Raw genomic sequence first — 17,591 nt, forward strand, 5'->3', positions numbered from 1 at the left:
TCAGAAGTAATACGTAAAGGGGAAGTCATCTGAAACTCCATTATCACTGAGCTTGACACCTCACTTACACGCACAAGAATTTAATTTTACGAAGCAGTAGCCTTTAGTTTTCCTCATTAATGGTAAAACAAGCACTCTATTAAAGAAAGTTCAGGTGCCAAACAGGGCCATGCGTTACTACCCGAGTGGAGGAAAATCATGGAGGAGCCATAAATAAGGCAAAAGTTTCACACCCTCAATTAGAAGAAAGGCATGTATTAACAAAAATACATTTTCCCTTTCCCATCAGCTGTTATCAGAAGAGTGTAATTCACTTAAAGTACAAATTTTATAGGTGAGAGAAGGGTTACGGGCCAGTACAGTCTACAGCACTGTCACAAAAGATTCCACTCAGCCCAAACTTTTCAGTCCCACCACCATCGTCGTGCTGACAAGCCCGGTGTTATCAGCGTTTTTTGCTGAGGGGCCACTCCTCTGTTGAAAACAGCATCCGAGCCAAGAGCTTTATTAACCCACGTTATGCAATCGTGTACGGCTGGTGCCTGACAATGCAGCCATGAGCCCTCGAAACCTCCTAAAACCTCTCTGTCTTTGTCTCCATCTCTTTGTCTCTCGCTGTCTCTCTGTGCCCACAGTGTGCTGTCCTCTTGAAATGCAAAATCATTTTTAGCAAAGATAGTTATCCAACAGTCTCAGTGGAAAACCTCATCTAAAAAGTCATACACACAAACAGATGGTACCATAAATTGGCTCGGATAAATGTATCCAATGTTTTGTGATGTTCTTTTTTCTTTTTTGTTATGTTTTCAATTATGGTAATTGTCAGCACTAGATAATAGCAAAATGCACACACACTCCCCCTATGCTGCCATGCTGCTGTGTTTGCATTGGCCTGCGGAGAGGCACCTGTACAGGCAACAGGTTAAAAAAAAAAAAAAAAAATCGATCACCAACATCGTCTTTGAAAGGTTGTGTAAGGCTTTTTTCAGCTCACAAACCTCAAGTTTGATACTGTATGTGTTACAAAAACAACCCACACAAATGGGAGCAAAAACGAAAGTCTTTGATACAACAGAGAACAGGAAACTTTTTTACTGCAAAATTGCCCCCAGTGAGAATGTTATTCTTTTCATCCTTTGTTCACTGTGCTTTTAACTTAACACACAAAATTTCCATTGGACTTACTAACGAAGGGGACTAACTAATCAGTCTTTTCCCCTTTTCCTGAACTTTTCTGTCTCTGCAGAGCGAGCGATCCCCTTCGAGCACATGATGTACGAACACCTGCAGAAATGGGGGCCTCGGAAACAAGAGGTCAAGTTCTTCCTCCGGCATGAAGATTCACCCACTGAGAGCAGCGATCAAGGTACATACTGGCCCGGCCTCCTCTGGCTCCTGCTGTGTAGACTCTTCATGAAGGAGCGTGGAGGCCTGAGTCGAAAGTTGTCAGGGAAGTCCTGACACCTGTTCTGGATGGCTGCTCAGCTGGTGTCAGTCGGAGTTTCTCTTTCTCCCCTTTCTTACCCTGGTATCTCTAGTCTTTTGGATTTAGGCGTTTTTGCTGTCTTGTTGTCTTGCTTTTGATGCACCTCACACGCCAAAAAGATGGACACACCTAAGAAGCTCTTTAGTATCAACTTTCTTAAGTTGGATAAAAATCAAACCATGTGTGGTCTTGGTTTTCTCTTTGAACCAAGTTGTAAGAGTACAGATACTTTGTAAACATAGTTCTTATGTGGTATCCTGTTGTATTAAGAGTTTAAAAGGCTGTCTAGGATGAAAAAGCTAAGTTTAATTGATGCCTGATGGGGCACGTCAAAGGAATAAATCCCTGTCCCATTTTCACACAAACACCGCATTAACACAGATCTTTTTGCATTGGTGTTTGGATAGAGTATAGCCACATAAAAGGCCAGGTGTAAGATGCACCCAAGCTTAAAATCAATCACTGAAATCAGCTCTGCACACGATCAGAGACTCACTAGGACACATTAATGTTTGTTTGAATTTAATCAAAGTCAGTACATGTGTAGATATATAGAAGAATTACACAGGAACTTAACTGGTGGCAGAGAAACAAACTTGCTGTGATGTGATCTTGATCTGATTCATGTTTGATGTAAATCTAGAGCTTGACTGAGAATGTGCATTTTTGCAGCAAAGGTACCATCAAGATATCTGGTGATTTTTTTTTTTAGAAACATGGCACAAGTGGCCAATTTTCTATCTGTTCCTGTGAAGTTTGAAATCAATTATTCTCATCTTTCCATCAAGTTTGAGTTAGGTGGCTCTAGTCAGCAGTGCTTGTCCCAGTTCTTAAATCCATCTGTCATGTGCAATCGTGTCAGTGAATTTTCAAACTATTCCTGACAATGGCTGTTGTCTCTGAATCTGCTCTCGTGTGCGCAGTCGTCTGTGCACACTTGGGTGTCCCTGCCCTGCCCGTGTGTGTGTGATGGTGACTGTTTCTTTTTGCAGGGAGTCAGCAGTCTCAGGATCAGACGAGTCGCAGAAGTGGAAACACTGGAGAGAAGCACAATGAGAACGGGGTGAGACTTAATTAGCATTATCTAAATGATGTTAAAAGATAAATGTCCTAGCAATAACGTACTGTATTTTGGTGCCTCCTTTCATGGATAGGACCGGGGTTAAGGTGAAGGTTATATACTGTATAAGTTTGTACAACAAAATGTCATAACACATTTTGTGTATATGATTGTGTTTTTATTGTTTTTAATTAAAAGAAAGACCAGAACAAACCAGGTCCATAGGCCGTTATGAAACCAATGAACTACATATAGAAGCAGGATGATATGTAAAAGGGAGGGTGGGGGGTTTACTCAGTTGCTTGGACATATATAAAGAGAGAGACAAAAAAGGAAATCAATAAAAATATTACATCAATAACATGAAATTTTTTATGCTTTACAAGGGTTCTAGATATTAGTGCCAGCAAAATGTTGAAGTTCAAGTTTGAGATTTTATTGGCTTTCTTACACCAACATAAAGGCATTCAGAGCGGTCGGCTCTCTTTTGAATTGTTTATACATTATAGACTGCAAAAAGCAAGTATTAGAAAGTAATTAGAATGACACATAACTCCAGTCTCCGGTGTAAAAGTGTTTATGCCGATGTTTGAGAGTAACCGCACAGACCCTGGTGTGAGCAGACTGTTCCATTTCCAGACGCTGTCAGTGTTTCCCTGTCAGGTGTACCCCTTGTTGTGGATGTTCATCTCTAGCTTTAGGATCCGTGTGCTAAGAGACGTGAAAGACTCTGATAAGAGCACCCCCTGGGGTGGCATCCTTTCTCTCTCCGACCATCTGTCCCAGATTTCACAATAAGAAAGTGTTGCGGTCAAGGAATCGTAACTAATTCAACCTTAAGGGTGGAGGGTAGAATCCATCACAGCAGGAGATGGAAGGGTTGTGGTTTTTGTTTTGGAAAAAAAAAAAAGATTATAGCAGTGTACCAGAAGAGCAGCCAGAAGCCATTCCTTTTATCATCCTGAAAATCCACAACTTTTGACTCTTGTTTGTGTTGTGTTTATACATCTTTCTATGGATCTACATATCAGCTATTGATCCATAACACTGCAAATATCATGCCACTAACCCATAAAACCCACGCCATGCCATGACAAGTAAAGAAAAAAAATCTATTTTATCATCACCACTCGTTCACTCAAAGAGGGAAACATTATCGGCGGCACGGCTGGCGCCTCTTAACCTCCCAAGTGCCGAGGTTCATTTGTGTGCGAGTTTCTTCCTAATATCTGATTTAGAGGATTATACCAGCCAGCCTACAGGATGATATAACGGGCCCTAAGAGGATCATTGCTTTGGCTTTTCCTCGGACTGCTGCCCAAACCCCAGGGGCTTTCTCTCCACTGAGTAGAACTGATCATCGTCTGAGAGCGACGCTGCCTCGTAAAGAGCAGAGGTGCCTCAAGGGAACACTATAATGATCGCACGCGTTTTCAATGATTTTTTTTTTTTTTTTTTTTTTTTTAAATATATATCACAATATTAGCTTACATAATTGATGATGGCAGCTTCTTGGGATAACATAAACTGCATCGCTGAGGTACACCTCATTTCATTTGCCGAGACATGAAATTATTAGTCAATCAACAACACAAAAAAAAAAAAATCAGCAACTACTTTGACAATAGATTAATTGTTTCAGCGTTTTTTTGTTGTTTTTTTTCCCCATCTGGTTACAACTTCTCAGATGTGAGGATTTGCTGCTTTTCTTTGACATTTGATGGTGAATTTCATATCGTTGGGTTCTGGTCAACAAAACTAGCAATTGGAAGACATTGCAATGGGCCCTGAGAAAATGTGATGGCTTTTTCTTTTTGTCATTTTTTTACACAAACCATTTTAATTGAAAATGAAAATAATTGTCAGGTCCAGCCCTGTATTTGTCCATGTCAATAAGCTTTAGGTCTGAAACACCAGAATATTTGTATTATCTGTTACTCTGCAGTTTATTTTCTTGATTAACTGATTTAATATTTTTCTCTTAAATGTTAGGTAATAGTGAAAAATAGTGAAAAATGGTCACGACAGTGTCTTTAAGCACATGATGACATGTTCAAAATGTCTTGTATTGTCCAACCAGTAGTCCAAAACCCAAAGACATTCACTTTACCTCCTGAGACAAGATTAATCGATTTATTAAAGTAGTCGCTGAAAATGTTCTGTCAATGTTTATTGCATGTCACAGTAATAGTCACAAATAACTGTTCTTCTGAAACTTAATTCTGATGATCATTTTGATAATATTACGACAAATCTATACAGCCGGCTGATGGGTTTATGTGCTCCAGTAGGAAAACACCCCTCCCCAGTGAGCTGGGGCTTCTCTCTCTCTCTCTCTCTCTCTCTCTCTCTCTCTCTCTCTCTCTCTCTCTCTCTCTCTCTCTCTTTTCAAGGACTGTTCAGTAGGGTGTTTCTCCAACTAGCATGTGTGTGTCTGTTTCTCCCTCAGGTGAATTGTCACTGAGTGCATTTGAGCGTGGCTGTGTGTGCGTGTGCTTGATCGCCAGTGACTTCCCCCGCTCTCTCCATCTTGGTAGGGGTTGAGTCATCGTAGACATCCTTATATCTAAATGCCTTACCAAATGCCAGTTAGGAAAAACACTGTCTGAGCCACATGGGCGAAGCTTCAAATGCCAGGCTGCATGTCTCCTGAGATGAGATGATGTATGAGATGTGCGCCATTGATGCCTCACTTCACAATACCATAAAAGGCAAATTATTAACAAAAGAAACATGTTTTATTCAGACTAGCTGAGTCACAGAAATGTATGCCTCTAATCCAGTAAGAGCGTTGCATACAATATTTTGCCTTTTGCCAGGCCATGTTTATTTCACCAGGACTTTCTTATGTCTCCTGCTTTTAACATAACATTCACTTAAACTGATGTATTTCTATTTTCCATGTCGTCATCCTTTTTATGCCTTTTACTAATCTCTTCACGTTTTTAAAAAAAAAAGAAAAAAAAGTGCCATATCCAAACGATTATTCTACATTTTTCAGTGTTATTGGAAAAAAACACCATGACATTTCCTGTGTCGCCTCCTCTGTCCTCCCTCTTTGAACACAGCTCCTAAAGGCAAAAGTCTGGGAGCGCTTCAGCATTCTTTCAGTACTGCTCGTCGTTTGGAGGAACGTATTCACTGCTCACTCAGTTTGCTGTTTTACTGAAGAGTAGTCCGCCAGTGTGTTGACTGAAGCAACTGCCTTTGTGGAAATTCAGAAGTCTGTAGGATGGCAGTTTGAGGGACAGAACTGAATGTGTGAATCGAATGATTAGGCCGTCCTCCTTTATTCTGTGAGCTCTCAAACAAGACATGGTTGCTGGTTTCTGGCTCAGGAAGAGAATTTCATCTGAACAGTTTCTGGAGGTGAAGCTCCTTTTTTTTCATTTTAAGTGCGGCCAATTTAACTTTAACTAATTTTACTGAGGATAGATAAGAGAGTTGTGCAGAGTTTGTCTCTCGTTACTATTTGAGGTGTAACGCTTGGCTGCTCAATCAATTAATTGATTAATATAAAAGTAATTGGCAAATATTTGATAATCTTTTAATTGTTTCAGTCACTTTTCAGTGTTAAAAAAACATCCCCTTGTTCAATCTTCTCAATAGTGATGCTTTTCTGCTTTTATTTCTCATCTGTGGTAGTGAACTGAATATCTTTAGGCTGTGGACTAAATGAAAAATTAGATTATAGCAAATTGAGCTTTAGAAATTTGTGATTTAATTTTGTTTTTGTTTTGTTTTTGTTTTTTAAACCCTCTGGAGTCCAAATCAATTTTGGTTCATTTTCCCTACTTTCCATGCTTTCATTTTTGTCTTTGTTAGCACCATTTAAACTGTCCTCAGCGCACATGGAGCGTGTCCTTTTTTTTCCAGCACAAACTCAGCAATACACAATGAGAAGTCAAGAAGTATAAAGCTGCTGGGAGCCCAGAATAAATGAAAAATGACACAGGCGCCTTCAGTCATAATCACTCAAAAATATTATTATAGAATACTTATAGGTTTTTAAAAAATACATTATTTCAGTATTTATACACACATACCCAGCAGGTGGTCTGCAGTCCCCAGGCCCAAATCAGCACTTTCAACTGGTTTCCTCAGCTTGTTGCTACATGATATATAAATAAAGTTAGGTTACTGTAAATAAAACATGTTCAGTGCATTTACTGGTGAATAGACGGCAATATTCTGTTTTGTTTTTTGTTTTTTTTGTTTTGTTTTTTTTTAATCTTTCACAGACATTTATTCATTAAAAATAGAGTTACTGTGTCCAAACAATACATACCTCCAGTCATCAGAGCTGTAGTCTCCAGTGTCACTAGTGTTCACTGGAGGACATAGTGAAAAGGTACAGCTTCCCTCCAATTTAAAAAAAAGGTATCTCTGCTCTGTCTTCTGGACAAAATGGATGGAAAGAAATTAGAGTGGATACCATATCTGACTGAACACTGAAATCAAATTCACATTTTATTTTGCCATAGCAAAATTGTCTTTTGGTTAATTTTGTGCGCTTGTGTAACGCAGTGACCTTTTGTCTGGTGATAGCTTCACTGTAACAGCTCAGGATACTCTTCCCCACGCGATCTGAAGCCGTCGCCATGTGTACAAACACCAAATGACACATTGCCCTCAGAGCCTCAACTGTCCTTCTCACAAACGGAGTCTCATCACAATTAATGTCCCATCATACTGATATTTGGAGCCTTGTTGTGGAGGAAGGAGAGGCGGACTCTCACTGCTGTTAGGTCTCACACTGTTTGACCCTGGGTCATGCTCTGGTCTGACTCAAACGACGTTTAATATGAGGAAGATAAGGCCTAAACTTATGGGCTTATTGCACAAAATTAAAATGTTTGTTCTCGTGAATTAAAACCTTAAGCCCCAACAAACACAACCTCACTGTCGGAAATGTGTAGAAATCCTTATTCATCATCCGCCTCAGTCAGATGTCAGTATCTGGACACTGCTCAGAATTTAGAGATTTAATTTCTTGACCTGTCTTGACCTGTTCGTGTGTGTGTGTGTTTGTGTGTGTGTAGGTCGGGAATCAGTGTGTGGAGCTCACGCTGTCAGAGCTGCAGGAGATGGCCACACGGCAGCAGCAGCAAATTGAGGCTCAGCAGCAGATGCTTGTTGCAAAAGTAACATCCTGTCTTCATTCTCTTGTCTTACTATGAGTCATTCCGCTGAATATGTTGATGGTCTTTCGTACACAATATGCTTCTTGCTAACAAAAAAGCATGTCGCTGTAATTTGGCATTCGTGGATGACTGGACTGATCTAGTTAGTAGTGGGAAACATACGATGAGCACCAGATGAGGCAATCATAGAGTCCAGACTTCTTGCGATAACCTGGGCGAGAGATGTGGCAGACTATATGTAGAAGCCTGACCGCTCAAAGCTCGCCACCTTTCACGTGTTGCATGACATACTGTACATTGGTGACCGGAAAGGTGCAGCTCGGTCTGATATTGTGTCATGTAGTCTGATCCCACAGACACAGACAGGGCATGAGTTCAAGGCCTCAACAGGCCGGGGTGGTTCAAGACACAGCCTTGAGCCTTCCTGTTAGACGGAAATTGGACTGCAGTTGAACTGCTCTGATCCAAACAGTCCCATCATGACCTGAAGTAGGGCAAACGGTTACGTAACAAACGAGTTGGGATGCAGTATGAGTCACGGTGCCAGGAATGTCCAGAATGTCAGAATATGTACTTCAGTCATTAGAGGAACATGTGCACAGACATTACAGTGTTAAAGGAAGCACACCAATTATTCAGCAACATCCAACACTAAGGATACTACCTTTTTCTAACTAATTACAGCTCTGCACTGCTTAATAAAAAGCACATCTCTTCTTGGAGTTTGGCAGCAAACCTCCACACAACCAGTCTACCTTGTCAGTCTCCGGGGTTTTCCTGTACACTAACACAGTCTGACCACTGTGCTTGTGGTGTGCTGATCATTCACGCAAGACCAAGCCCACTGTAGACCCGACGATAGGAAGACTATTTATTGCCTTTGTTGTTGTGTCTGAAAAGCAGGCCCACTTGAAGCCCTGCAGTCATTTGGAAACCTGGGCCTGTCATCTCCTATTTTAGGACCCTAAACTGGAGCAGTTCTCCGTGGGGTAGAGAGATGAAGTCATCTGACCCTTTCTTCAGCCTTCAGAGAGTCTCGACACAGCACAACATTTCACTTAATGCGTACAGTAGAAAGATTTAGGCTAGTTTTAGGGTGTGTCTGCCACAGAGATTTCCTTTAAGCTTTGGGGTGGTGCCTTTCTGGTTTTATATTCAAGCTTGTGTTTTTATTTTTGACATAAAAACATAAGCATTGAACAGATGAAATACTCAAAAGCCTTTGTCTTTAGTATTTCCTTCAAAACTTGCGAAAGCAGGTAGTGTTCAGCCTTTGGACTGCTGGGTGCAGTTTGACATAATTTTGTTCCTTGTATCTACCCCTTTACCTATTAAATCTCCGTCTCGCTCTCTGAAGGAGCAGCGTTTGCGTTACCTGAAGCAGCAGGAGCGGCGTCAGCAGCAAACCGTTTCAGAGAGCGAGAAGCTGCAGAGGCTAAAGGAACGCGTGGAGAGCCAGGAGGCAAAGCTCAAGAAGATTCGGGCAATGAGAGGCCAGGTGGACTACAGCAAGGTCATCAATGGCAACCTGTGTATGTATGCTTACTTTCAGTATGTACATAAAACACAGGTATCCTCGTATTTAGGAATATGCAGACAGCCATAATTACGACTGTAGGTGCGAGTTCATGTTATTCACGTTGTTGCTCACATTTAAATTTAAATGTATCAGTGTAAAGAGTAATGAAAAAGGCTTGAGCTCACTCACTTGAAGATTAGGACTGTGGATTCACACATTTTCATAGACTGTGAATGTATAAATATCTCAGACTTTATATTTGTGCATACACATCTAGAAAATTGACTTTTGGCTGATTTGAAATTCAAATAATTCTAGCGTTGAGAATTTATCTTTTATATAAATAGCTTTTCATGGAGGATAATGTTTTTACTTTTTAGGAATCGTACTTTACAGAGTTTGAGAGCTAGGGATGAGGAAAAAAACTATTTTTGCACCACATCAACATTTTGACGGTCATCGTCACGGTTGTGTTTATAACGAAATAGACCCAAGTAACCTGATGATTTACCCTACAGTGAGATTATGAGTGACCTGATGTGACTATTTCATTCCTCACATGCAGCGGTAGAGATCGAGCAAGTTAGCAGCCTCTTCCAAGAGAAGCAGGCAGAGTTACAGGCAGCGGTGCTGAGGGTGGAGCAGCTCAGCCTGCAGCTGGAGGACCTGCGGAGGGGAAAGCTCAACGGCATACAGACCGCCTTGGGTGGCCAAGTAACCGGCGCTGCAGCCCTAGAGCTCCGCAAACTCTATCAGGAGCTTCAGGTACTGCGCTGCAGAAATAAGTGCAATGTTTGCTGAATGCTTTTATAGGTTGCACTATGTTTACTTTACCCCTGACTACATTAATAGCAGGGTCAATTGTTCTAGTGAATCTGTACATGTGTTTGCATCCTCGTTTGTCATCCTCAGATTCGGAACAAATTGAACCAGGAGCAAAACAGCAAGCTGCAGCAACAGAAGGAGCTTCTGAACAAGCGCAACATGGAAGTGACGCTCATGGACAAGCGTATCAGCGAGCTGCGGGAACGCCTCTACAAGAAAAAAGCTGAGGCACGTCAAAAAGAGAACCTCCCTGTAAGACTAGGAGCGCTTAACACATCTCCTCCTGAGATTTCTTTTGTTGAAATGCATCTGACAAAAGTCCCTCTCTTCTAACGAACTCCCTTCAGACACTCCAGTTGTTCAATGGAAAATGAAAAATTAAAATTCTTCTGTCATTTCAAGTCTTAGTGGAAACTTGTGGAGAAAAGTTTTTTCTCATGTCTCTGTAAATGTTGATTGCTTTCCCTTTCAGCCCTTCCAACAGTTGAAACTTTTCTGAATCTCTCCTCTTTATAGCTGAACAGAGCCAATGGGCCTCCTTCTCCCCAGCCAGCTCCTGGGACTCTGGGCCGCGTTGCTGCTGTTGGGCCGTACATCCAAGTCCCTGTACCAGGCCGACAGGAAGGAGGCTACACCATACCACCTGATCCACTGAAGCCTCAGACTCTGGGCGTCAGTAATCAGGCCAACCATGGCCGCACCAAGTCAGGTTGGTTTAGTCCCTTGAAATTATATTTACAGTGTGTATTATTTCCTAAAATGCAAAAACTTGTAAAACACAAAAGTGAAGCACAACTGTAGTAGTCGATACCAGGTGATACACTGTCTTTAGGATAAGTCTTAATTGAAAATTTGAGTGAATTTCTTGTCTTTTTTCCTCATTAAGAAAGCAGGAACATGAACAGTTAAAATAGAAAACAGTAGATGAGAAGATAGTGCCTGCATTCAGTTACAGAGTAGCTTGGATACATGTCCCAGAGGCAGAAGTCTTACACCACTACACATTTAACACTTGCATGAAAACCTTGTGAGTGAAATTCCCTCATGGGCCCCAGCTGTTACTCTGTTTCCTTCCTACCTGACATCTCAGTGTAATCTCCGCCTGGACTTGATTTCTGTATTTCTCTTTCCTTCCTGTCTAACCTCGCTCTCTTCCTGTGTTTTGTAAACTGTGATTCCCTCCCTTTTCTCTCCTTCTTTCTCATGTGTCTGTGCTGTCCTGTCTTTGTAACATCTCTGTTTCACTTGGGGTGTGGGGATGGGGGCAACTCTTCCTGGGGCAGACGGTGTGCGAAAGCCTCCCAGCCCTTGGAAGGTGTCTGATTTAGACATCGTTGTGGACCCGGTACCCCCGTCCCTTCCAGAGTCACACCCAGGCCCTGGAGCCTCCAGTGGCTCTGACGGCACGTCCCGTGAGTGCACAGTGCCGCATAAGCAGAGGGAAGGCACCTTCTGAACCTTCTCTCTCGATTGTAGCACAGGATCCTCAGCATGCACTGGAGTTTTTACTCCATATTACAACCATATCTTGTCATAGTGACTCATATAAGCTTAATTAAATCTAAACAAATTGCTTATTTCTTGAATTGGTCGGGTGTTTAAGAGTATAAAGACTGGGTTCTGCCCAATGACTGTATGTAAATATGGACGACGTGTCTCCACATCCACCCACTGTACAAAACTGAAGCCAAAATATCCCGAATTTGGGCACTACCGTCTTGCGCTGGTAACATCATTTGGAGCCAGAGTCTGCACAGGTCGGGACATGGTACTGCGATCCCACCCATACACCAGCCCGAATCAATCACGAGCACACACACACAGCTGTCAATCATGACATTACACCCCCTTTTAAGACATCAAATGATCAACTGATTACAACCAAACTTATCAGAAGAATGAACACTTGAACATACATCAGCGTGATAAGAACTACCTCAAATGACAGAAACCATCTTTGGGAAAAATTTATTTGATGTGTACTTAGATTTTTTTAGTTTGGCCCATGTCCCATACGCCAACATGGAGGGCGAAGGGGTTTATGACCTATTCTGCAGCCAGTCACCAGGGGGCGATCGAGATGTTTTGGCTTTACCTTTGGGGAGCTGTCATATCGTCCATCTTTATATACCATCACTGGTTCTGCCCACTCACACCATGAGCTCCCTACGCCCTAATCACCCATTGCTGTTTTCATATTCCACAAAACCTATCATGTTTAAAAGTGATGGGACGTTGTCGATTTGCTCCACCAGTCCCAGGCAAATTGAAGCTTAGATGCACAGCTGTGGAGGAGAAGCACATCTGTGCCTGGTTAACAATCAGCTGACTTGATTGAAGCATCCTTGTTTAGCTCTTTAAGCTCTACTGCCTGTGCAGTATTGGAGATTGTAAATGTTGACATTTCATTAGAGTTTCCTCTGTGGACCGACTAATGACGTCAAAGTAGCGAGGTGCCATCGTGAAACACTTTGCTGCCATCTGCAGAAGGTTTACACTCTTCATTGAGTTGACATCACGCCTCGTATGAAGACAGTGTCACTGACAAAGCATTGCTGACCCTGTGTTTGTTGTACACTTCTGAGAAGGTTCAATGAGTTGAGTGCCTCATAAATTTACCCGTGCAAAACGGTCCAAAATATTTGGGCTTTGTTCTAATTTCATAACATTCCCGGCCTTTCTAACTTTAACCTTCACGCCATATTCTCGCAACAAAAAAGCTGTGAGAACCACTTTTTCCTGTAATGCACTTCACATGCATTACAGGAATTTAACTTGTACATGCTAAAATGTCATCGGATTCACCTAGGAAATGTCGATCTTAATAATCTGTGAAGACCCAGATCTGACCCCAGTCTTTTCTCCTTTTAGACTCTGGTTAGTGTTGGTAGAACTGTTGCACTGTTGCTATATTAATCTCTGGCAAAGCTGCATTTAAAGATGTTTTAAAGAAAAGATTTCCCAGTGAACCAAAGTAATGCAGACCAACCACACACAATGTTAATTATTTAAAGTTACCATAGGTATTATATGGACTATTGTAAATTGCTTTTGAGATTTTTGGGTCTGTAACTAGTTGGTAAGCACACTGCAGCTTTATTATACAGACCCATTCTTGTCATTTAGTTTTTTTTTAATCTGACCTATTGCTGTTGTTTCATTGTGTCTTCCTTTTTCCATCCACTCTCTTTTCACCCTCTCCTTGCTGTCTAAAGATGCATTTAAAATCCTGCACATATATGTTTTTTTTTACAGTAATCAGTTTAATCTAGGAGACAAACAGTACCGGCATTAGTGGTAGTACTTACCTTGCATCCCCGAATCTTTTACCAAATCACAATTTAGTTACTATTTACCAAATGTGACTAAATTTAAAACACTACAAGAGCACACGGTAGCAAAAAACTAATGCAGACTCCTTCATTGTCATCACTGCTTTGAAGTGAAGGCTCAGGATTTTAGTCCTATTGATCAACAGCCCCTCTTGAAACCTTTTAGTCTGCTGTATTTTTGATACCTTTCTGCTTTAAGAAGGACAACCTGCGTATCCTTGTGCAACAAATAAAGAAATGTTGTGATGTGTCTGGCAACAAGGACCATCAATAAAATATGGAAATTTTGAAAAGATGAATAACTGACCATAAATAGCAAAAGGAGTATATGGGAAATATATTTTAAGTAAATGGCACATGAAGCCATTTCTCTGAAAAATGTCACATAACTTCCATGACTTTGGCAATACTGGTAGTGTAAGTAATAAAGCTTTTTCCAAGAATTTGTGATTTTTAGAGAACTGGTTTGATTCTTCTCATTGTCTTTGCTTATAACTGTGGAAGATGCTGATATTTGCATTAACAAAATGGCCACAAGGAGAGTTTGAAAGTCTCTTAATAGTGTCTGGTTAATAGGATAGGCTGCTCAAAATCCTGAACCCTCCATTTAATACCAATCCTAGGTCAAAATGGTACATATACACATGCAGTATGTGTATAAAATCCTACACATACAGATGTTCTTGAAATACCATCACCAAAGGTCCACTGTATGTGGTTAATTAGGCACTTTTCAAATATTAAAAAAGAAAATAATACCATTTAGACCTAGCTCTGGTGGACATGCTTTGTCACTACCTTGAGTTGTAAAAGAGGCTGATGAGTCTCACATCACCTCAGTCACTGGGTATGGTATTTTTTCCTCTTTTGCAACACGCTTACTGCGTCCTGTTTTTGCCGTAGCTAATGACACTGGTTGGCCTACTCTTGGCAAGACCAATACAACCCTAAAGCCTCCTGAGAGAAGAGACTCAGGGACTGATATCCAGGGCAAGAGCCCTCCCTCAGGCTCCCCAATCACTCCAAGTGCAGAAAAGGTTAGTCGTCTTTCTTCTTATCCTCAGTAATGGCTACGAGGGTGTTCATCTCCTTCTGTAGCTATTAGTAATATCACATCCATAAGAAAAAATGTTTTATGTTTGAGATTAAGTATAACCTTAGCGCAAGAATTTAAGATTAAGGTCTCATTTCTCTGTCCAAAATACAGTGTTCAGTGGTGGATGTTTGTGTGGTTTCACACTTCTTCACAGGTGCTAGACTCCAAAATGGCTGTCTCTTCCCCTGCCATATCCAAGCCACAGCCGCCTCCCTATGGCTCCCACCTCACCTCCGCCAACTCAGCCAGCTCCTTGGAGCGCCGCAAGGATGCACCTCCTCCACCTCGCCCACTCCCAAACCCGCCGGCTCCTGCTTGGCCCCGCGTCCCCCCCTCCACAGGCTCGTCTTCCCAGCAGATCCAGCAGCGTATCTCAGTGCCACCAAGCCCCACCTTCCAGCCTACTGCACCGCTTTTCCCTCCCGGGCTGAGCGAGCGACTTGATCCACCGCCAGCTGTGGCAGTACGCCCCTTCATCCCAGACAGAGGATCACGGCCTCAGTCGCCCCGTAAGGGTCCACCCACCATGAACTCCAGCTCCATCTATCACATGTACCTCCAGCAGGCAGCACCAAAGAGCCAGCCACTCAAGCCTGCTCTCAAAGCAGGTAAGAGCTGTGTTTGAAGAGATGGTCCAATATGTGAGGCCTTACTGTAAAATTCCATTAGGAAAAATGTGTTTTCATGATTGGATAGTTCAATAGTTGAATGTTGAATCATTGCAATCACACTTCGTAGTGAGATATAGTGTCTCTTTCAGTCCTGCTGCTACTTTTTAGATCCAGTTTTGTCTTGAAAAAATTAATACAATGGTCATTTGGCCCATGAGGTTTTTACAAAAGTTACAGCAGGACGTTTTTTCTGGCATTTATCATTTGTTTTAAAGTGTCATTTTGTGCTTAAAGAATTAGTCAATTACCTTTTTTTGACTTTTAGACTTACTGAAAGTAAGGTACATGAACATAGATTCACATTATAAAAGAAAACAGAAAGGGGTCAGCGACAAAATACAATAAAGAGGAAAAGGAGTAGTAAATTAAAAAAATTACAGATATACAAACAAGCACATTCTTAAAAGTAGCTGTTGGGTAAGATAGTCTATACAATCTAAACAATTATTCTTAACAATTTTGACTTTGATTAATCTTTTTACATCATGTATCAAGAAATTATGCAACATTAGCTTGTTGCAGCCTCAAATATGAGGATTTCCCACTTTTCTCTCATCTATATCATTGTAATTTAAAATACCTTTAGGTTTCGGACTGTTGGTCAGACAAAACAAGAAATTTAACATGTCACCTTGGGCCTTGGGACATGGTGATGACCAATTTTCATTTTTTTGACTTAGTAGACTACAGGCTACCTGACTAATTAATTAAATGAAAAAAAAAAGTGGCAGATGAATCAATGAAAAGAGTAATGATTGGCTGCAGCCCCAATGTCAATGCCCTCAGATTAAATTCCACACTCTTTCCTTGCCTCTAGTATATGGGAAGCCTGTTCTCCCCTCCAGCTCGACACCCCCCTCGCCCCTGCCTTTTGTCCAGGCAGGAGGGGCCTTCCCATTGCTCCAAGGCCAACCCAGCGGTGACGACACTCTGGACGGAGAATTTGATGATCACGAGGGCTTCCAGCATCTGGAGCCCTCAGCGCCTCCCCCCAGTGTGGAGAACATCCCACGACCACTCAGTCCTACTAAGCTAACCCCCATGGTACACTCCCCGCTGCGCTACCAAAGTGACGCTGATCTCGAGGTGCTCCGTAAAAAGCTGGCTAACGCTCCGAGGCCCCTCAAGAAGCGCAGCTCCATCACAGAACCAGAGGGCCCCAGCGGACCCAACATCCAGAAACTGCTCTACCAGAGATTCAACACTCTAGCAGGAGGCATGGAGGGAAATGGAGTCAGTGGATCAGGAGGTGGAAACGGCGCAGGTAATGGAACGCCGTTTTATCAGCCGGCTAATCCTCCTGGATATCTGGGAGGTGACTCTGTGGCAGATACAGACAATGGCAACCTCCTCTCTGAGATACCGCTACCGCCACCACCAGGGGCAGAGGAGCTGGGCTCTGAGGCTCCACTACCATCTACTGACGCTAACGACAACGAGCCACCGCCCTCGCCGGCAGAAGGGCTGGCCGATTCCGCTGAAGCGGAGGGACCAGAGGATGATAATAACAACAATGTGGGAAGCTCGGAGGCGTTGCTGCCCAGCCCTGTGCCAGAGGTCACCACTCCAGAGGAGAGCGGCACGGTGGACTCGCAGCCCCTGGTGAGAGACACATACACACAGGCTTACTGTATTATTAAATCTGAAGAGTTACTTTTTGAATAGATGAAGTTGTAACTCATGCTTCCTCTCCCCATTGTTACAGGAGAAACGCACAAACCTGAAGAAGCCGAACTCTGAGCGCACTGGCCACGGCTTCAGAGTGAAGTTCAACCCTTTGGCCCTCCTGCTGGACGCCTCATTGGAGGGAGAGTTTGACCTCGTCCAGAGGATCATCTATGAGGTACATCGTGACTGTTTCAGCATATGTCCATTTATGTGTATTTGCACGTAGGATAAGCATCATCATCTTCATCTTCTTTTTCCCAGGTGGAGAATCCAAGCACTCCCAATGATGAGGGCATCACACCCCTGCACAATGCAGTGTGTGCGGGGCATCACCACATAGTCAAGTTCCTGTTGGATTTTGGTGTGAACGTCAATGCTGCGGACAGTGATGGATGGTGAGTCCCGAGTTTCAAGGCCAACAACAGAAGAGCTGGATGATGACACAAATGTCGAAGAAAATCTTATCGAGTTCGATTTTTACATGATCGTTTTGTTGTATTTGTGTTTGCCTGAACAGGACCCCGCTCCACTGTGCCGCCTCCTGTAACAGTGTCCATCTCTGCAAGCTGCTGGTTGAGTCGGGAGCAGCCATCTTTGCCAGCACCATTAGTGATGTGGAGACTGCTGCGGATAAGTGCGAAGAAATGGAAGAAGGCTATATCCAGTGCTCTCAGTTCCTATATGGTAAGAAATTACCTACCAATCAGTCCAGGGTGAACAAATGTGATTCTAAAAGGACTAGTCTTCAAAATTAAGCATTTTTTCATCAACTGTAAGGCAACTTGGTGTA

At 42.4% G+C, this 17,591-nt stretch overlaps 1 protein-coding gene across 3 annotated transcripts in view; it reads left to right on the plus strand.

The window, feature by feature from the left end:
• Positions 1–17,591, plus strand: part of ppp1r13bb (protein phosphatase 1, regulatory subunit 13Bb) — a 30,740-nt gene that overhangs the window by 9,814 nt on the left and 3,335 nt on the right. The window contains exons 5-17 of one of the 3 annotated variants that reach the window (XM_040124631.1): positions 1,247–1,366; positions 2,479–2,549; positions 7,589–7,690; positions 9,048–9,222; positions 9,775–9,974; positions 10,122–10,262; positions 10,551–10,743; positions 14,270–14,403; positions 14,617–15,070; positions 15,951–16,735; positions 16,839–16,976; positions 17,063–17,196; positions 17,319–17,485. In XM_040124631.1, the coding sequence (XP_039980565.1) occupies positions 1,247–1,366; positions 2,479–2,549; positions 7,589–7,690; positions 9,048–9,222; positions 9,775–9,974; positions 10,122–10,262; positions 10,551–10,743; positions 14,270–14,403; positions 14,617–15,070; positions 15,951–16,735; positions 16,839–16,976; positions 17,063–17,196; positions 17,319–17,485 (2,814 nt within the window). Of the gene's footprint in view, positions 1–1,246; positions 1,367–2,478; positions 2,550–7,588; positions 7,691–9,047; positions 9,223–9,774; positions 9,975–10,121; positions 10,287–10,550; positions 10,744–14,269; positions 14,404–14,616; positions 15,071–15,950; positions 16,736–16,838; positions 16,977–17,062; positions 17,197–17,318; positions 17,486–17,591 lie in introns of all 3 variants that reach the window. The other 2 variants (XM_040124629.1, XM_040124630.1) reach the window with 2 other exon arrangements.

Source organism: Xiphias gladius, chromosome 4, assembly GCF_016859285.1.
Source record: "Xiphias gladius isolate SHS-SW01 ecotype Sanya breed wild chromosome 4, ASM1685928v1, whole genome shotgun sequence".
NCBI classification, from domain to species: domain Eukaryota; kingdom Metazoa; phylum Chordata; class Actinopteri; order Istiophoriformes; family Xiphiidae; genus Xiphias; species Xiphias gladius.